Here is a 17588-nt window from a genome sequence, read left to right as displayed (position 1 = left end):
CATTCTTGTTGAGTTGGTAATGTAGATGTGGCACTCAAAAAATTAGGTCTTTCCAGTGGATTGAACTCCGTACATACCTGCAGGATTTGATTAGGACACAAATCTAAGCAAATTACAGAACAAGAAAGAAAAATGTTGGGCCAAATACACTCTTGACGTCAGCTCTGATTTTCAACTGTGATTCAAACTGCTGTCTGACTTGAGCAATGCCGAATAAAGCTAGCTGACACTTGAAGTGATAAGATCAGACTTAACGCTAGCTAGCTTCTGATGAAATTTGTGTACCTTTTTTTTTTGGACAGTGTTGTAGCCTTCTGAGCTTTCCTAAGGCTGGGCTTCAGCGGATGGCTCTTATTGGCTGCATCAGATATACAAAGTTTTACCTTATTTGAATATGAGGCCAGCTCTTAGACACATCCTTGGGGGAAAATATGCTTTGATGAAAATATAAGCATATACAAATGGATTGCAGAAGCTAAAGACATCAGTGCTACCATCCTAGTGTAATCTCTTGCATCAACTTCAGCAGTGAAATTCTATGATCTGTATGATGTAGCAAAATCTGAAATAATGCTTGGTTCAGTCGAAAAGAATAATCCTGCCTGCTGATGCTGCGGGTGTGAAGCTAATGCAACATACACAGGCTCTCAGATTTACATGCGGATCATCTGATTTGTCTTGTATGAAATGTTTTCTCTTAGCATCCAGTTTCATTCTCCAGCAACTCATTCAAAATTGTATGTTCCAGCAATGTTGTTAAGGTTAGGTTGAATGCATCCTTGAAATCACCTTAGTTTCCTGGAAAAAAAGCAATTTATTGCGCATGGAAAGTATAACCCCTAGTGAAGCAAAATGATGACAGGCTTTTTGTAAACCCATGATTAAATTTGTTAAGGAACTTGTATTGATGACTGTAACACCTCGATTTACTGGCAATAATTAGTGAAAAAGTAGTTCACCAAGAACATACAATGAGGGGCTAAGATTATCTACAACTGACTTTTGATTCGGAAACTACATACACACTAATGTGATCAACGTGTCCCTGGACATTGAACTTCAGCCCTTGATGAAGTTCTTCAATGCAACAGTAGTGTACAACAAATGGCTCCCTATCTCCCCTGTCCAACATTATATAAAGAGTAACCAGCTCAAGCGAGGCCAATTTGCAGGATGAATAACCTCCCGTACCCTCGTAGTTATGTGAATTAATACTCTCCAAGCAGAGTTGCAAAAGTGAAAAAGGCAGCGGGAGAAAAATCAGAGGGCATGATGGTATTCATTCCCAACCATACAACTCAGCCCTTAAAAGAATTGAATGGCCTTTGTCACGTGGCTGCCAGCCTCCCAAATCTGGATACTGTTCAAAGCACCTTCTTTTGATTCTGAGAGGAATACAACCAGCCAAAATCAGAGTTTCAAAACTTCCTTTCCGTGAGGCTTGGGTAACACATGTGGCTGAAAGCTGCCACCAGCCAATTGGGTACCATTCAAAACCTTTGTTGTAGAGCCAGGCAGATTTGGCCCAATGTAATTTGGATGAGGTGGGGAGAAACCTGATGCAAACTCAGAGTTGGAATAAGGCAAGGGACTGGAGGCTGCTGATTCAGAAGTTTCAGGACAAGAATGGCTAGCCTCGCTGTTTGCAAGAAAATCGTACACAGATAAGTTCGCATATGGATGGCCTAAAAAGGTGAATCTCACAATGTAACATCACTGCTACCAGCTTACCCATTAGATGCCCGCTTTGCATTCATGCACGAGTCACTTTTTGAGGTGGTTCTATCTCTTGAACCATACGTGGTATCCTGCAAAAGTTGGATGGATGTATTTTAACATAACCAGAACTGAGAAGGATGCCTAATGGTAGGACAAATGATAAATGTTGAGACTTACTATTTTAATTCCTGGAAATGCCTCAATGGAGCCATGAAGGTTGTAATGGTGGGAGTTCCGTATAAAAGGATGTTCAAGCAACATGTTTGCTGTTGGCCTTTCTGCTGGATTCCTACGAAAGCAACGCTGAAGAAAGTCCTTACCCTCAGAGGACAATGTTTCAGGAATAGGTGGATCTTTATGTAAGACCTTGAACATAGCTGCTGGCTGTAGTCATTATAAGTAGAATAAAGAATTCATACTCAGAAGGAAAAATGAGGCGCATTTAAAACAAACATACATGGATAACCGATAAGTACTCCCATAGTTTTACAACATAGACATTCATCATTGGATCCAATTTGATCTAACATGCTGGCAAGTCAGTGTTGACAGAACAAAAAAGGACTTTTTTGAATATATTAGAATGAATATAAAGTGATTATTTGATGGGTGTCAAACATGCTGCCTATATTTGTATGACACGAATATGCATAATATGCTATGAATATTTTTATATGCATGCAAGAGTCATAACATTATGGTGTCTTTGGTTCCCTTCCATTAGCTCAAAGCATTGTCCGTGGCACAAAGCAGGGCATTATTCATGAATGCGTTAGTACAGTACAGTATTTTCTCCAAGGCATGAAATCAAAGAATTGTCGTGAAAGCATATGGTACGTTCAAAATTTATTGAGCTTGCTAGAGATATTTTAAGTACGTAAGTATTATAAGGGTCTGTTTGGAACAATGTTCAGAAAGATGTCCGACCTGCCCCCTGCAGGTAAATACAGGCCCAGTCCCGCGTCTCTACTCTAAAGATACCAACTCCACAATATGTAATTCATGGATAGGGTGACAATACCATTATAGGGTTGATGTATTTTGGCTTATGCTGCCATATGCTTTACATGATAAGTATGTGCAGCAGCCACAAAGCAGCAAATTGACGGGGGTGTGAGCATCCGAGAGTAATTGGACCTCTCAAAAATTTGAGGTTGAACTCTTTGGTGAAAAAGTAATATTGGGTATAACAAATTGTAAAACATTTATGAACAAATAATACATAAATTGCATAAAGTGAGAATAAAAGTTTTAATATTGACATTCACCATACAGGAATGCAAGACAAAAAGCTTGACAAAAGGTTCTACTGGAAGCACTAGCAAGCCAGCGCTAGCACGAACAAGATTAAAGTGGAAGTTGAACCTCAAGCAAGTGATTCCATTTGTTACAAAGTTAGAAATAAGGTTTTAAATATTGTTACCAAAACTAGCATCATTTGCCATTAGGATGGTACACTTTCAGTACAGTACCAGTATAGACAGTTCATACTGAATCTAAAACATCAAAAAGAGAAAAAAAAAAAAAAAAGAAGAAAGAAAAATTATCAGCACAACTGGTATAGTCAAATTAATCTGAATAATATTTGATAAATAACTAGCAGCTAACACTACCAATGTACTTACCCCTTCAAGACCACTCCAAGGATGTTTCCCCGTATACATCTCAATTATTGTACAGCCCAAACTCCATATGTCAACAGCAAGATCATAACCAATATCTTTGTTCATTGTAGCCTGCAACACCTGCAATAGAGGAAAGGGCAAGTGAGTATTCTATAAATATAAAGGCAATGTTTTAACAAAGGGAGGAGCCAGCTCCTTCAACTTGATATGTTAAAGAGGAAAAAAAAAGAGATGAGTACAAGACTTCAAGCACAGAACACCATAGTCCAGACAAGAGAAAGAAATGAAGAAACAAGCCAAAAAAAAAAGAAGAAAGAAAGAAAATCGCAGACTATAAAAAATACCCAAAAAAAACTTTGTATAAACTATTTTGGGCTTTGCTTTATTGAATTCTGAATCCAAACTCTATAATAGGTTAAGTGGATGTCACTATTGGTTTCTGCAAAAAAAATCCTTCCATGCAACCTTCATCCATGGTAATTAAGATTTTCCCTCTTTCTTAACCACTATGCAAAAACCCCAGCCTCTCTTCTAATTTACACATGCCTGCAATCAATACAGTTTTTTCACTGCCTTGTCTTGAGTATATCTGAACTAACAAATTATTCCAAACTAAGTATGGGTGCAAAGGCCCTTTCCACGAAAAGGTTTTTCAGAACATATCTTGTTATATATTCTGGCTTAGGATATGCCTCATATGATAGGGAAGCTTAATGAGTCATAAACATTTGGAGTACAATCATTCAGGCCAAATAGATTTTTTAAATAATAAAAAAGAAGACATGCATTAGTTTCAACAGAATGTATTACAATTGACAATAAACTAAATCAGATAACAATCTTCAAAACATAACACTGTCATGGCCTATCCCAAGATTGAATAAGAAAGGTGGACTGACATCAAGTTGACAGCTTGTCAAATATCAAGAGGCATGAAATGGACCCAAATTTGGACCTGTAAAGGTGACCCTAAATACTAGGATAAAAGCTAGATGGTTATTTTTATGGATAAGGACCTTTAAAAATAGAAACAAGAGGCTATTCATGTCATGTCAAGCACTAGCAACAGAAGATGATATTATACTAGGCATGACTAAGAAGTACCTCTGGAGCCATCCAATGTGGTGTCCCCTTAAGCGAAAGTACCGCTGCCGCTCCACTCAACTGATCGATAATAAAAGTGAATCAACAAAGTGCCAGTCATAATAGTATACCTAAACAAATTTTTTAGTGAAAAATGCAAAAAATTAAGTGCATGATCAAAGTGGGAACATATGTTTCTTCAATTGGGACAAGTGTAATTATAAAAATTAAGATAAAGAATATGGAAGGAGCAAATAGGCACTCTGCAGATTAAGGTGGTATCCACAGCATAGCACAGAAAAAACAATAGCAGCTCCATATCATGATGTGCAATTGACAGAAACTAACAAAAACCTTGCAAATCAATTTATTCAGCTCCTAACAGATGTCCTGTCATATAGAACAAAGTAGGAGTGCCCATGTGCATTTGTAATCTTTTTTTTGTGGTACAGTGCATTTGTAATCTTTACCAACCCTAGCCAGTGATTGCATAGGGAATGTTAACATTGTTAACCAAAGAGGGTTGGCAACCATTGGGATTTTGGTTCAATGCACCTCAATATAACTCAAGCCAAAATGAATCAGTGAGGCAAACTTCTTCACAGACATGTGGACTGAATTTCACATCAATCAAGTGATCCAGGCCATTCTTATTAAACAACAGGTCCTTCCAATTTAGATATATAAACTCCTCTTGGTAGCAATAAAATATAGTGGAGTGCACAGTTATCATAAGCCCTACATAATGATGGAACTTGTACAATTCAGGTATAGCAAGTATGGGGCACAGTAAACATGAAGATGTATTTTTCCACCAGAGGCTTACTCTTATCTCTCATTGAGAAACACTTAAATTTCTTAAGGAAAAGACAAAAGCATCAGTCCATCAGTCCCCTACTCATCAAGATTAAATATTTCATTTCTGACATCTTTCTCCACTCTGAAGTTGACATGGAAAAGAAATGTTCTCATTTTGATTTGGACATCATATGCATTTCAAATTCTTCTTAATCTACATTTTTCTGGTGCTTAGAAAAATTGTAGAAGGTTCCTATCAGGTTACATACATGTGTTTTAAACCCGGCGAGCAAACCTCCTGGAACGATCGAAATGGCACTCCATAGGAGTGGGTCCATCCCCAACCCACAAATCCCAAAACCCATGCAACTCATTGACCTAGGCAGTCCAACCACACAACCCACACAGGTCAACCCAGTTTCAACCCTTCCAGATCAACTATTTTAAAGTTGTTGAGAAAAACAAAAAAAAGATGAAAAATTAGTTTACCACTTCACTCTTCAAGATGAGGTTGGTAAAGCTGTCATCCCAAGTTCCCAGCCCTCTTCATCATCATTGCCATCCCAAGTTACTTAAAGGGTATTTAGGTAGATATTAATGCATATCTTTTTTTTTTTCTTTTGCAAAAACAAGTTATGAGATTCTATTGTTCTTAAAGTACAAAAGTTACATACATAATAAAATTGTTATTATGACTTTTAATCCATGTTTATTCACATATTTAATTGTTAGAAATAAATACTTATTTATTTTATTCATTTATGATGTTACAGGTCCATGGCTCAGCCCACAGTCAGCCCGCTATTGAACTGCTGACCTGCAACCAAGACAACAGAAGGTGTCAATGTTTGAACTGAGTTTCTGAACATTGGTTATATCAGCTCAACTTAGGCAATCAAAACATTTAGGTTTCCTGTCCATCAAGCAACCTTTTTTTCACTCGAGGCCCTTCTCTTGCCTAAAACTGCAGTAATGAAGAATTTGGGACCTTTTCACGGAGGTCAATACCAGGCAGAGAGCTGGTCTAATGTTCTCAAACAGATATGAATCATAATTTGATCTAGAAGTGAAAATTCCAAAGTAGAGTGACATACAGCTTCTCTTGTTAAGATTTAAGGCTAAGCCATCTAGAGAAAAGGCCATGGATACCAGCTAGAGAGCTAATCAAAAGGTTCTCAAACAAATATGAATCATATTTTGACGTAGAAAGTAAAAAAATCTAAAATAGAGTGACATAAGGCTTCTCATGTTAAGGTTTAAGGTTAAGCTATCTAGAGAAAAGGTCCGTGATAGAAGTTCAGAATCAAAGCATAGCCATGCAGATAACTAGAAACACAACATCTTTGCCAAATAACTTTTATCCAGGAGACAAGTGAACACCCTCTGAAGTGGCCTCGAATTATCAGCCCCCTACCTTTTTTGATCAATAAAAGAAAAGGTAGCATCCAAATGAATTTTGACTGATGGATAATTTTCTTACCAACCTGAAAAAAATTCTAATTAATAGAAAAGCATTTTCAAAAACCCTTTAAGGAACCGTAAATCAGTAAACAAACCTTCACATATTTGTCACATAATCAAGGAAATGCATGAATTCCAATGCTGTTAATTAATTATGCTCCAACTATCAAAGCATAAATAAATTGATAACTACCCAGAAATTCATTATTCTGCAACCAATAATTTTTAGGATAACCAGAGACATGAGAATACTAGCTCACATTTTTCTCACTTTATCAACAAATTCGTGTCACCTGTCTTTAGAATAAAAATTTCAACAAATATGAAAACATCTAAATGCCATTGAATCAATGACCATAAGAATGACAGTCCAGCAGCGTTTCAACAAACAGCCCATATGGCCCACCTAGGCTGCCACTTTAGCTAGGGATGCCTAGCTGCCCACCTTATGCTCTGAATACAGCTATCTTGTCTGGCCCTTGACCTCTAGGGCCCCCCACCAGTGCCTACGCACTGGACAGCCCTTGATTACCTGCCTACATTCCCTAAAAACATTGGGATCCTGTACAAAAGTACCTATATGCACATGCATGAGTCAACGAATTAAACAAGCACAATCAAATAACAATCACCACGATCTTTTTCTTTTATGTTTAAATGATAGTCAAAGTTTTTTTTTTTGCCTCAAGAGAGAGATAGAGGGTCACTCACCCACACTATACTTGCTAGGTCCTTCTACCTGGGATGCACCAGCCAAGATTCAAAGCCAAAGCTTTAGTTGCAATGCAAAGGGGTATGACCACTGGGACAAGTCCTAGTTCATTTCAGAGTTGCTTTAAGGTTTGTGGTTAAGTTACCCAGAAAAAAAGGTAGAGGGAAAAATTTCAGATTTAAGTATGAGATATCCATGAAAATGGTTTTGAGAACCAAACTTTATTTCGAAGAAAGCAATTGTATATATGTTCATATGCATGAGTAGCTAAATAAAAATGCGTACATAAATATGCATACATCACAAATTACCACAATGTTTTCCTTATGACATGATTATGAATGGTGATCGACACATTATTGTCTATAGGGTAATTCAATGAAAATGCAACAAGATGTATGCCCAAGAAACATACATTAGAAAATAGAGAAACAGCAATAACAATAGCAAGAGAGAGGGGAATCATGATATACAAGTATAATTGTGCCTTTTAAAATCAAATAGTAACACTCACATGTTTTGCCATCCCAAAATCAGCAAGCTTAACAACACCGTTCACATCTACAAGCAAATTTGCACCTTTGATGTCCCTGCAAGAGGCAGCCACTAATTTATGATACCAACATTTACATCTAAATTCAAATATTTGAATAAAAACTCCAATTTTACAATGTAAGCATAATTGCAAAAAAGAAAATTTGTGATTTCAATGGATTAGCATAATCATATCAAGCAACCAAAAGAAGGGGATTGACAAAAATATGTAGATGAAGAGTACTTGTATTCAGAAATAACAAATAGTAACAAAACACCAAATATGTTTAAGATTCTTTTTTTTTGCATGTTGATGTGGAATAAATCAAAATCAGTTATAACAATGAACCATCCGTCTTCATCAGGGCTATATTTTCAGTTATGATAATATAATCACAGAAAGACAAGTTTGCATGGTAAGATGCTCATATCCAACAATCAGTGCAAAGTCGCTGATTGACTTATCAGAAATGGAGTATTGCAGAGGCAATGAATCCATTATTCATGGTTCCCTTATCAATATATACAAGTTTTCATATTACAGCTGACAAATTCCAGCACACAGTCACTCTCATGAAAACACATGGAATGGGCCAAAGTTTTTGCTTGATCTTCAAGTCCAATATGAGGTTTTGGAAGTTACAAGAAACAAACTCACTGTTCGTGCTCAATATGAGGTTTTGGAAGTTACTAAAGAATAAACTCACCCCTCATGCTCCAATTGGGTTCATACTTCATAGTTTTGTCAAGGGTCTGAACATGCCCACCTGGTATGCGGGTGCACCGACCTGCTAGTGTGCCTAACATGTTCCCTCAAGCCGCCACTGCCTGAATCTAATGATAAACACCTAAGGCAACCCAGCTCATAACTCCTCTCTGACAAGCTTTCACCAGCCACCCACCCATAACCACTCACCATAGATGCTCTCTCCTGCAGGAACAGTAAACATGCAAGTTTGGATTGAACTAGAGCTTAGAATTACAGGTTTCTACTTGATCTGACCCCGATCAAGACCCAAATTTCAGACAACAATTTACGCTGAAATCCAGTTTTAACTTAGTCAGCACAAACATGACTCAGTTTGGCTGAATTTTAGCCTAAACACTATGCTCTGCACAAACCAAAAAAAAAATGTAGACCAAAGATATAACTATGGTATGTTTTCAACTTAGTCAACCAAGAACTGACCAGGCTTTGACCTGAACCTGAAGCCCAAAGGTAAGAACTAGCTTGTCTAAATTTATAGAACCACACAACACCGAGTGTTAATCCAGTTTATAAGTATTATAGTAAGGACAAGAATTTTCTGAATATACATCTGGAACTGGCCTGATTTTGACCTGATTTTAAAGCCCTACAGTGAAGACCCACAACGTTCGAATTTGTATAACTGAAAGCAATCTGGTTTTAGATTAAAACAATATTTTTCTTCCAGAAAAATTTTGGGCACAATTTCTATATTGTCATGAGTTATTCTTTTAAAAGTAGGATGAGATTTTGCCACTCCTAATCTCCTGCCATCCCTTCCCCTCTCTTTACAGCATCAGCCAGGGATCAGATTATACACTTCAGCCTAATTTGAGCCAGCTTCAAGCCTAAGCCTAAACATAACTCAATCCAAGCCTAGTTTGTTATCCTGACTAAGGCAAGCAAGATCGATACAATCTAAGAATGACCTTCAATTTGATTCACTAACTCAGGAGAGGAAATCAGATCTGGAAATTTATTTCACTTGTTCTAAAACATTGAAGATTTTAGCATGCTGATCCATAGCCCCAGCAACCATAAAACATTTAAAACATATAAACTTTATGCACCCACAGTTATTTCAAGAAAATCCTCACTTCTGATGACGAGTGTTATTGCAAAAACAATCCTTATATCTCTTCTAGGGTTTGAAGTTGCTCTCTGAAATCAAATATCAGCACATAAATAGTGGTAATATGATAAGCTAGGAAGAATAAGATCATAATCTAGAGTATTTTCCTCAGCCACTTTTAAAATTCTGCTTCACACCAATTTCCCGAGGCAGTGCTATGATGGATTTGCTCCACTAGAGGAAGCAAAGTTTGCCACACCGGTCAGTACCACATCATACTGGACATACTGTACCAATTATCGATACTCGGTATGCTGTCTCATACCGTACCGAACCATGTACTGACATTATAATTGGATGATACTGGTACAGGATCCAGTATTGAGATGGCGAACCTCGAGAGGGAGTATTAGTATCTCATTAACGATATTATTTGATGAAGAAGATGAAAAGCTAAAATTTCCATATTTAATTTTCAGATATCAACTTCATTTCAAAAAGAGGTGTGCTCTATCATAAATTGTGCTCCAAACCTACCCCTAGACTGAATCTAATTTGAAATATGGCAATTTCAAATCTTCATGAACCAAAGACAACCATAGGCTTCCCATTCCCACAATCAAAAACATCTAATACCCATGAAACCTTGTTATAACTAATGCAAAGCTACTTCTAAACACAAACCTATGATCATAACCACAACCATCCAACCTTATCCCGGCTATTTGGGGTCAGCTTTTTGGATACTCATTCGCCAAGCATTCCTTTTTCCTTTTAGGGCCATTTCAAATGTTATTTCAAGCTTTCCCTTATCTTTTCTCACAAATCACAATCTCAATCCATGTTACCCTAGGTCTTCCACTCTTTTCTTTGCATCCTCCAACACAAATTGAAGTAACTCCCTTTATTGGAGCCCCTCAAATCTTCATTATACATGCCCATTCCATTTCAATCAACTTTGAAGCATAATCACAGTGGCTTCCAAAACAAAATTTCAAATCCAATTATGCCTAAATTAGGGCATGCAAACACTATTTCCCCTTAAGTTAGAATTCGACACAGATTTTTTAAAAAAAGAATAAAAAATCAGAAACAAGTTTCAAAAATCAATATCAGTTTTGGCTCTCAGCAATACTGAAAAAAACCTGTCACTTTCCATTTACTGAAAATATATACATATAAAAAATGTCAGCTAGAATTAGGAACTCAATTAGAAAACAAAGAAAGCAAACTAAGACAAGTAAATACATTAGGCATCATTTTAGAGTGCACTCATTTCAAACTGCTGGATATATTGTTCGTTAATTTCACATTAAGATGGTCCAAAACACGTTTTAAATATAAAATGTTGTAATATGTCATTTCTTACTTCATTTGCATTTCTGTAAAAAAAAAAAGTAGTCAAAACTAAACTTTATTTTCCCTCTAAATCTCTTTAGGATATCGCAATGGAGTACTTCTAAATATTTTCAAACTGGCAAAATCTAAGTGGAATTTAAAGAAAAGTGTCAAGAAAAAAGAAAAGGCAATGATTAAAAAGATGGCATGAAAGACTCAAAATGAGGTCGACCCTGGTCAGTTTCAGACATCAAAATCCAACCCTTTTAGGTTGGCTCTAGATGAAATTGAAATGTTTCGGGTTTGAAGTTTTAAGTGGAGCTTTAAATCATGTTATAGAGAAATTAGGAAGCAACAAAATAAGTAAATGAGTTTTTATGCCTAATTTTTTTTTTACTCATGTTGACAAGTAGAAACTTCAAGCCAAAAAGGTCCATAAGAGAGCAATGAAGTGGATTAGTTGCATAAACAAACCCTTTCAAAATATTTATGAATTCAGCATTTACAGCGAAAATATGAATACCAGCTGCCATTAGTTCTTAATTTATAAGCAACAAGGTCAATTGGCAATTTACATAGACCTCAGACATGTACGTTCAAATACCGTGCTTCAAAAGAAACATTGTAAGGAATTTCACTGTTTTCTTTGTCTATATTTGTGTGCTTGTTTTTATATCAAAACCTGCCAGAAACATGAGAAAGAATATATTTCATGATGAATATATTTCATGATTGCTTTTGAATTCTTCCAAGTTCAAACTATACTTCCTGATGTTCTATTGATCAAATATAATATAATACAGCTTACCTAAAATGTAAACTATCTTTCACTACAGATAAATGCCAGGGGTGCATATAATTTATTAGCTTCCAGATATAATGATTCATTAAAGCAAGCAATACAAGAGTACTCTAGAAAATCTAGCAATCACCTATAATAATTACTATGAAGTTCTGCAAAAAATCGTAAAATGGAAAGCACACTGTAGAGAAAGAGACCTCCATAGATCCACAGTGAAACATTACATCTCATGCAACTGTTAAGTTGTCTAATGTGAATAGAAGGATGATTTAATGATGCAAACCAATAAAAGCATATATTAACTTCACAATGGAGATAAGAACCTGTGCATTATCTTTTTGCTGTGCAAGTACGCCAACCCATTAAGAATATGACGAGTGAAATTGCGAACCATTGATTCTGTCAAAGCTCCACAATGCTGACGAACATACTTATTGATTGAACCAGGATGAACATACTCTAAGTATATGTAAAAGCGATCCTCAATCTGCATATATACAAAAGTGCATCTATTAATTGGCATTTAATAATTATCAACAGAGCTTCACATGCATCCCAAAAAAAATCTCACAATTTCACTCCCATAGTACTGCACGATATTTGGGTGCTTAAATTGACTAAGAAATTTTATTTCCTGCGAAACAAAGGATAGAGACAAATCAGTAGGTTGAAGACCAACACCAGACCAGCGAAATCACTAAAAAATGCTGGACAAGATTTATAAACTTATATCCTCAATAGTCAAAACAATATAAGAGAAAGATAACAACTCCATATACAGAAGCTAATAAAGAAGTCAGATGGGTGACACGACAACCTAGAATAAAATCAACATGATAAGCACGTTGAAGAGAATGACATATCCATGCACAATCAAGCACATGACCCTGAGATGGCATAAGTTTATGAATTTGTGCTAGAATGACCACATGCATGCAAATATGCATGGATACTCAACTAAAATAGTTCATACAGACCAGTGCAAAAAGAAAAAGTCAAAAAAGACAAGTGAAGTGAAAAATAGAGGATAAAAAGATCTCTATTATTTAGACTTTCGATCTGCTGATTTTTTCCTTTGTTTTTACTCTTCAAATTTGATGTATTCTTCTCAAGGACACTGAAAAAAAAATGATCTAATATATACATGGCCAACAAATATTTGACAACAGAATGCACTTTACCCCACATGAGAAAACCAATGCATCCATTTCAGGGTATCAATAGGATGATAGAAAGACCAAACCTGCTCCAACTGTTTTAAACATTCGGCAGACTTGAAGTCATCAGGAATTATATTGACCTCCTTCATCGCACATAAAGCTCCAGTGTGCCTGTTCAAGAAGATCACATTGTTTGTGTTAGAACAGCAGAAAACAGGGCCCACAGCTCATCAAACATGGTATCACATACCTGTTGGTGGCTTCATAAACATTCCCAAACGTACCACTTCCAATAAGTTTGCCTTTCTGCCACTGACCCGTCATCCGTGATACCTCAGGTTTTGCTGCAGTCTGATGAACAAAACTTGATGGTGAAGGAGCTGGAGCTCCTGGAGGGAGGGGCAGAGGATGGACGCTGACATTATTACTTTCATGCCATGTGACAGGATTGTCTGGGAACATCTTCGAATGCAATGGTGATGGAGGTGCACTAGGATTTCTTGGTCTCAAAACAGGACTTTTCCTTGCCGGACTATGAAGCGGCGAGCGGTCAGGACTACTAATAATTTTCTCGGGGGAAGCTTGGGGAGAAAAAATTGTCATATCTATTGAAGGGATCTCTGGAGATGACCAGTGTTGCAAACCTTGAGAGACAATTCCAGTAGTGGAAATGTCCACATTGCTCAATCTTCGAGGACTACGTACAGGACTTGAAAACCCACTGTTTGGAGCACTTTTAGCAGGTATATTTAACATGAATTTCCCAGCGTCAAAAGAATTTGGATCTTGGAACACCTTCTTATGATGGCTAAAAGCAGATCCATTTAATGGTATATCATTTTGCTCCAGATTTAAGCGAGCGATATGGTTGGCCAACCCACTGAAATAAGGATATATCAGGTTAATTTTCTGTTATCATATATATTAAAGTATAACCAACAATAATCTTCTTCAATATTTTCTGAATATCATTGAAGAAGATATGGTTAATCTGTGACAACTGCATATTTTTCTATATGCACTCCAGAAACCCATATTTATCAAATTCAAATTACAAACTAATTGTTGAACAGCAAAAGTATCATTAACAGCATAAACAGACACTGCAAGAACAAATAATTGCCGAAGAATTTTCCGGGATCAAAATAACTCAGCTCTGAGAACTTCTTGCAAGATTGTACAACCACATGTACACACATGAAAACACCAAATGAAAATCACAAATAACGGGCCACTATTAAGGGAAAAAAAAGGTCAAACTGGCAAGTAAACATGTAAATAACAGTAACGCTGTTCTTAGAAACACAGTAATGGCTGATGCATTACCTTATTTTAAAAAAAAAAAATCAATTTAGTAGGCTCAACTGAATATCAAGTTTATTGCCAAAAAGCATTGAACAATTCACTTGGAAGTTGCAATGTTTCCTATGTATTATAGGCAAAAATTTTCCACCTGCCGCATCAAAGTTCCAAGTACATCATGCAAAGGATCTAAAATGCAGAACATACATTGTGAATTGTGAATCCACAGTAACACAAGTAATGAAAATATTCTTAAAAAAGGATAGTCTATTGCAAATCTCCACCTATTTCTATTCAGCAAACCCAATGTTCATACAATCTAGCAAAATTTAATTTGGTTGTCTAAAAATATGGGTTGAAGTTTTTGGAGGCAGACTTCCAAATATTCATTTACATATTAGTATATTTTACCATTCTTTTGGATAATGGGACAAATGTAGAAGTTCATCCACAATAGATGGATGATATTAGAAGGGCAGTTTTTTAACTAAATGGTTACACAGTATAGGGTTAACTTGTTTGATTCAATGTATGTTCTTGAACATGTAGGTTATATAGGAAGAATGAAGAATCAGCTTAGTATCTACTTCAAGCAAACCCAGATACTTTGCAGGATGTCTAGAAAACATGTGTAGCAGCAGGGAAGCTTTATCCAACTTCCTAAGCATGTAGAAGGAAACAATTCCCCTCGGTTGCAAAAAAACCTAAATTATAGGCTTAACCAATAACCTACACAATGCCCCTTCCTATCAACTTCTCTTCAAGGTTTTATCATACTCCACATTGTTAAGAAGTTGGGACCACTCAACAACACGTCATGTCATGTGCCATCCAAAGTTCTCAAACTATAATAAGTGAGTTCAAACCAGAAGTAAGAAGAAAAAGAACTAGTACATGAGAATCTGGTATTAAATTATATCGAACTTTTTGGTCCGTATGGCCTAAATGGAACAGAAAAGATTTTGTTGATGAGAGCAAGGTTAGGAAAGAATGCTTACTACAATCCTTGAACCCATTGAAGCCTACATTATCCATCAAGGAGTTGCTACTTGTAAAATCTGACCTAGGTCCCTAGCTGTTTGAGGTTGGGCTTTGAGACCAAGAGATCATATAGTCTGAAAAACCATTTCACAACAAACAGACGGAAATAATCTCCTTCCATTTATTTAGTTTTTATTCCCAAATGAATTAATATTCAAAAAAGAATCTTCCTCCTGTTTACATTTCTTATATTATTCCATGAATTCGTGATAATTGTAGCAACTATTGGTTTGTTGACAGACCATGTTCTATTTATAGTTTCTTATCGATAACTTTGTGTTTTTTCCTTTCTTTCCTTTTCTTTTGTTGAAACAGCCTTTAAAGTCTGCTTATATTCACTGCACTTTAGTTTATTTTACAAATTTTAAGAGATCTCTAGAATGATAGGTAGACTGGGTAACTAAGGAACCATTTGGTGCTGCTTTCATTTTACACCCAAGAAGAAAAACATAAGGACTATACCCATGTATGATGAAACCATTTCAGTTTTTCAAATTGCTTTTAGAAATCTTCCACAGGCATTGAAAGCAAGGATTTATTGCTTTTTGGAAACCAGCAAAATGGAAGCAAGATTGGCAGAAGTTTGGCGCAAAATGCTGTCTTCCACATGGATTTTGCTGATTTTTGTTGAGAAACAACAGCAACAACAACAAAAGAACAAAATGCTGCCAAGCTGGCCCTAAGTTAAACTTAAAAGGAAAAGACAGAATTTAGGCAAATACTATCAGGTTTAAGCTGTACAAAAATCCTCTACAAAAATCAAATGAAACAGAAAATGGCTGCAAATAGGCAAAACAGAAAAGTATAGTACAAAATATAAGTTTGTAGTGTTAAAAACAACATGTTATTGGGAAAAGAGAAAAGCAAGAAAAAAAAAAAAAAAAAAACTCATTTTCCACGAGTCATGGAAACAGCAAGGATAAAAACTAGTAAGCTAAAAATACTCTCATATCCAAGGTGGAAGTAGCAATAAATTAGAGAACTAATATGAAGTATAGTTTCAGTATCTCTCTTTGTTAATCCTATCTTGTGACTCAAGATTCAATAAAAGCCCCTGGATTACCGAAGCAAGAGAGATATTTGAATAGAAAGCAAGATAAACACGGAATCTTTCCAAAATTTGCACTTGCTGGTGAAAAAGGAAAAGCAGTCAGGAAACAGAGATGATATCGTCAATTACCTCCCAGCTACAGATACCGAATTAGGCCTCTTGCCGATCGGCTCGATGAGGGGCGACGAATCCGCAGTCGGAGCAGCGGCGGCGCCGTTCCCTTCCTCGGCTTCCGGTCTGCGCGGAGCCCCTCTGGGGGAAGGCAGGGGGCGACCGCTCGGAGACGAGAACTCAAACACCAGCTGCCCGGATTCCGGAAGGGGGAGCGGCTGGGGCAGCACGGGTGACGAGGACGACCGCAAGGGCAGCGCGCAGTCGATGTTGCTCGAGGAGCGGGATACCGGGGTCGAGTTAGCTGAGCCGGGGGGATCAGCGGCGGTGGCAGCGCCGCCGTCGATTCCGTGGATATCGAGGTCGCGGGGGTGGCGGAGCTTGCGCTGGCGGGTGAGGCGGGGTTGCTGGTGGCGGCTAAAGAAGGAGGCCACGTCGCGGCGAGTGCTCCGGTGGGGGGAGTCCGGGGTGGAGGCTGCCGTGGAGGAGGACGAGGAGCTTTTTCGGGGTGAGGAGGTGGAGGGCGAATTGGTAAGGCTCTTCCACCAAGGCATCGCGGCGGAGGACCATGGTAGGCTCACGGCTCACGCATCAAGAAGGGGACGAGAACCCTAACCCTAGGCGGGGAATGGGACGGCCAGCCATGGGAATAAGAAGAGGAGAGGAGGAGGGGAATTGGGGGCGAAAAGAAGAAGAAGAAGAAGCCCTGGATCGGGCTTCATGGGCGGAGGGACGACACGACCACGCTGTCTCTCTTTGGGTTTTATTTTTTTTCCGTTCTGCTTGGCCACGCGGATTGAGGCGTACGGGAGGGCGAGTCAGCTGAACAGAAGGTCAACCGACGCCACCCTTTTCAGTTCTCTTCTCCCGTTACGCTCGCCTGGGCTTTCAACGCTAGACCGGCCTCAGGAATGAATGGTTTAATATCTTTTCGGTTTCCCGTTCTTTGTTACCGCGTCGTCGCGCAGTCCGTCTGGGACCGGGCGAGTCGGACCGAGCCGGGCATGCGTGCACACACGTGCGTCAGGTTG

At 37.7% G+C, this 17588-nt stretch overlaps 1 protein-coding gene across 1 annotated transcript; it reads right to left on the bottom strand.

Annotated features, from left to right (window-relative positions):
• Window positions 1-881: 881 nt before the first annotated feature.
• On the bottom strand, window positions 882-17307 carry LOC105032774 (mitogen-activated protein kinase kinase kinase 5). The gene is made up of 11 exons (XM_010907335.4): window positions 16576-17307; window positions 13303-13932; window positions 13136-13223; window positions 12464-12526; window positions 12216-12379; window positions 7913-7988; window positions 4449-4508; window positions 3345-3464; window positions 1897-2103; window positions 1732-1808; window positions 882-1639 (listed from the first exon to the last, which is right to left on the bottom strand). The coding sequence occupies exons 1-11, from the start codon at window positions 17109-17111 to the stop codon at window positions 1411-1413; spliced, it is 2250 nt and encodes a 749-aa protein (XP_010905637.1). The 5' UTR covers window positions 17112-17307; the 3' UTR covers window positions 882-1410.
• Between the last annotated feature and the right edge of the window lie 281 nt (window positions 17308-17588).

Source organism: Elaeis guineensis, chromosome 2, assembly GCF_000442705.2.
Source record: "Elaeis guineensis isolate ETL-2024a chromosome 2, EG11, whole genome shotgun sequence".
NCBI classification, from domain to species: Eukaryota; Viridiplantae; Streptophyta; class Magnoliopsida; order Arecales; family Arecaceae; genus Elaeis; species Elaeis guineensis.
Note: the sequence above shows the minus strand (reverse complement) of the source record. Positions and strands in the feature narration are given on the sequence as shown.

Bases quoted from the DNA above. Each gene is read 5' to 3' on its own strand.
- LOC105032774 (XM_010907335.4), bottom strand. From the start codon at position 17,111: ATGCCTTGGTGGAAGAGCCTTACCAATTCGCCCTCCACCTCCTCACCC. The intron at 4,509-7,912 runs GTGAGTGTTACT...ATTATCGATCAG, and splicing joins ATTTTGGGATGGCAAAACAT to TTGAGTGGAGCGGCAGCGGT. The intron at 2,104-3,344 runs GTAAGTACATTG...TAATGACTACAG, and splicing joins CTTGGAGTGGTCTTGAAGGG to CCAGCAGCTATGTTCAAGGT.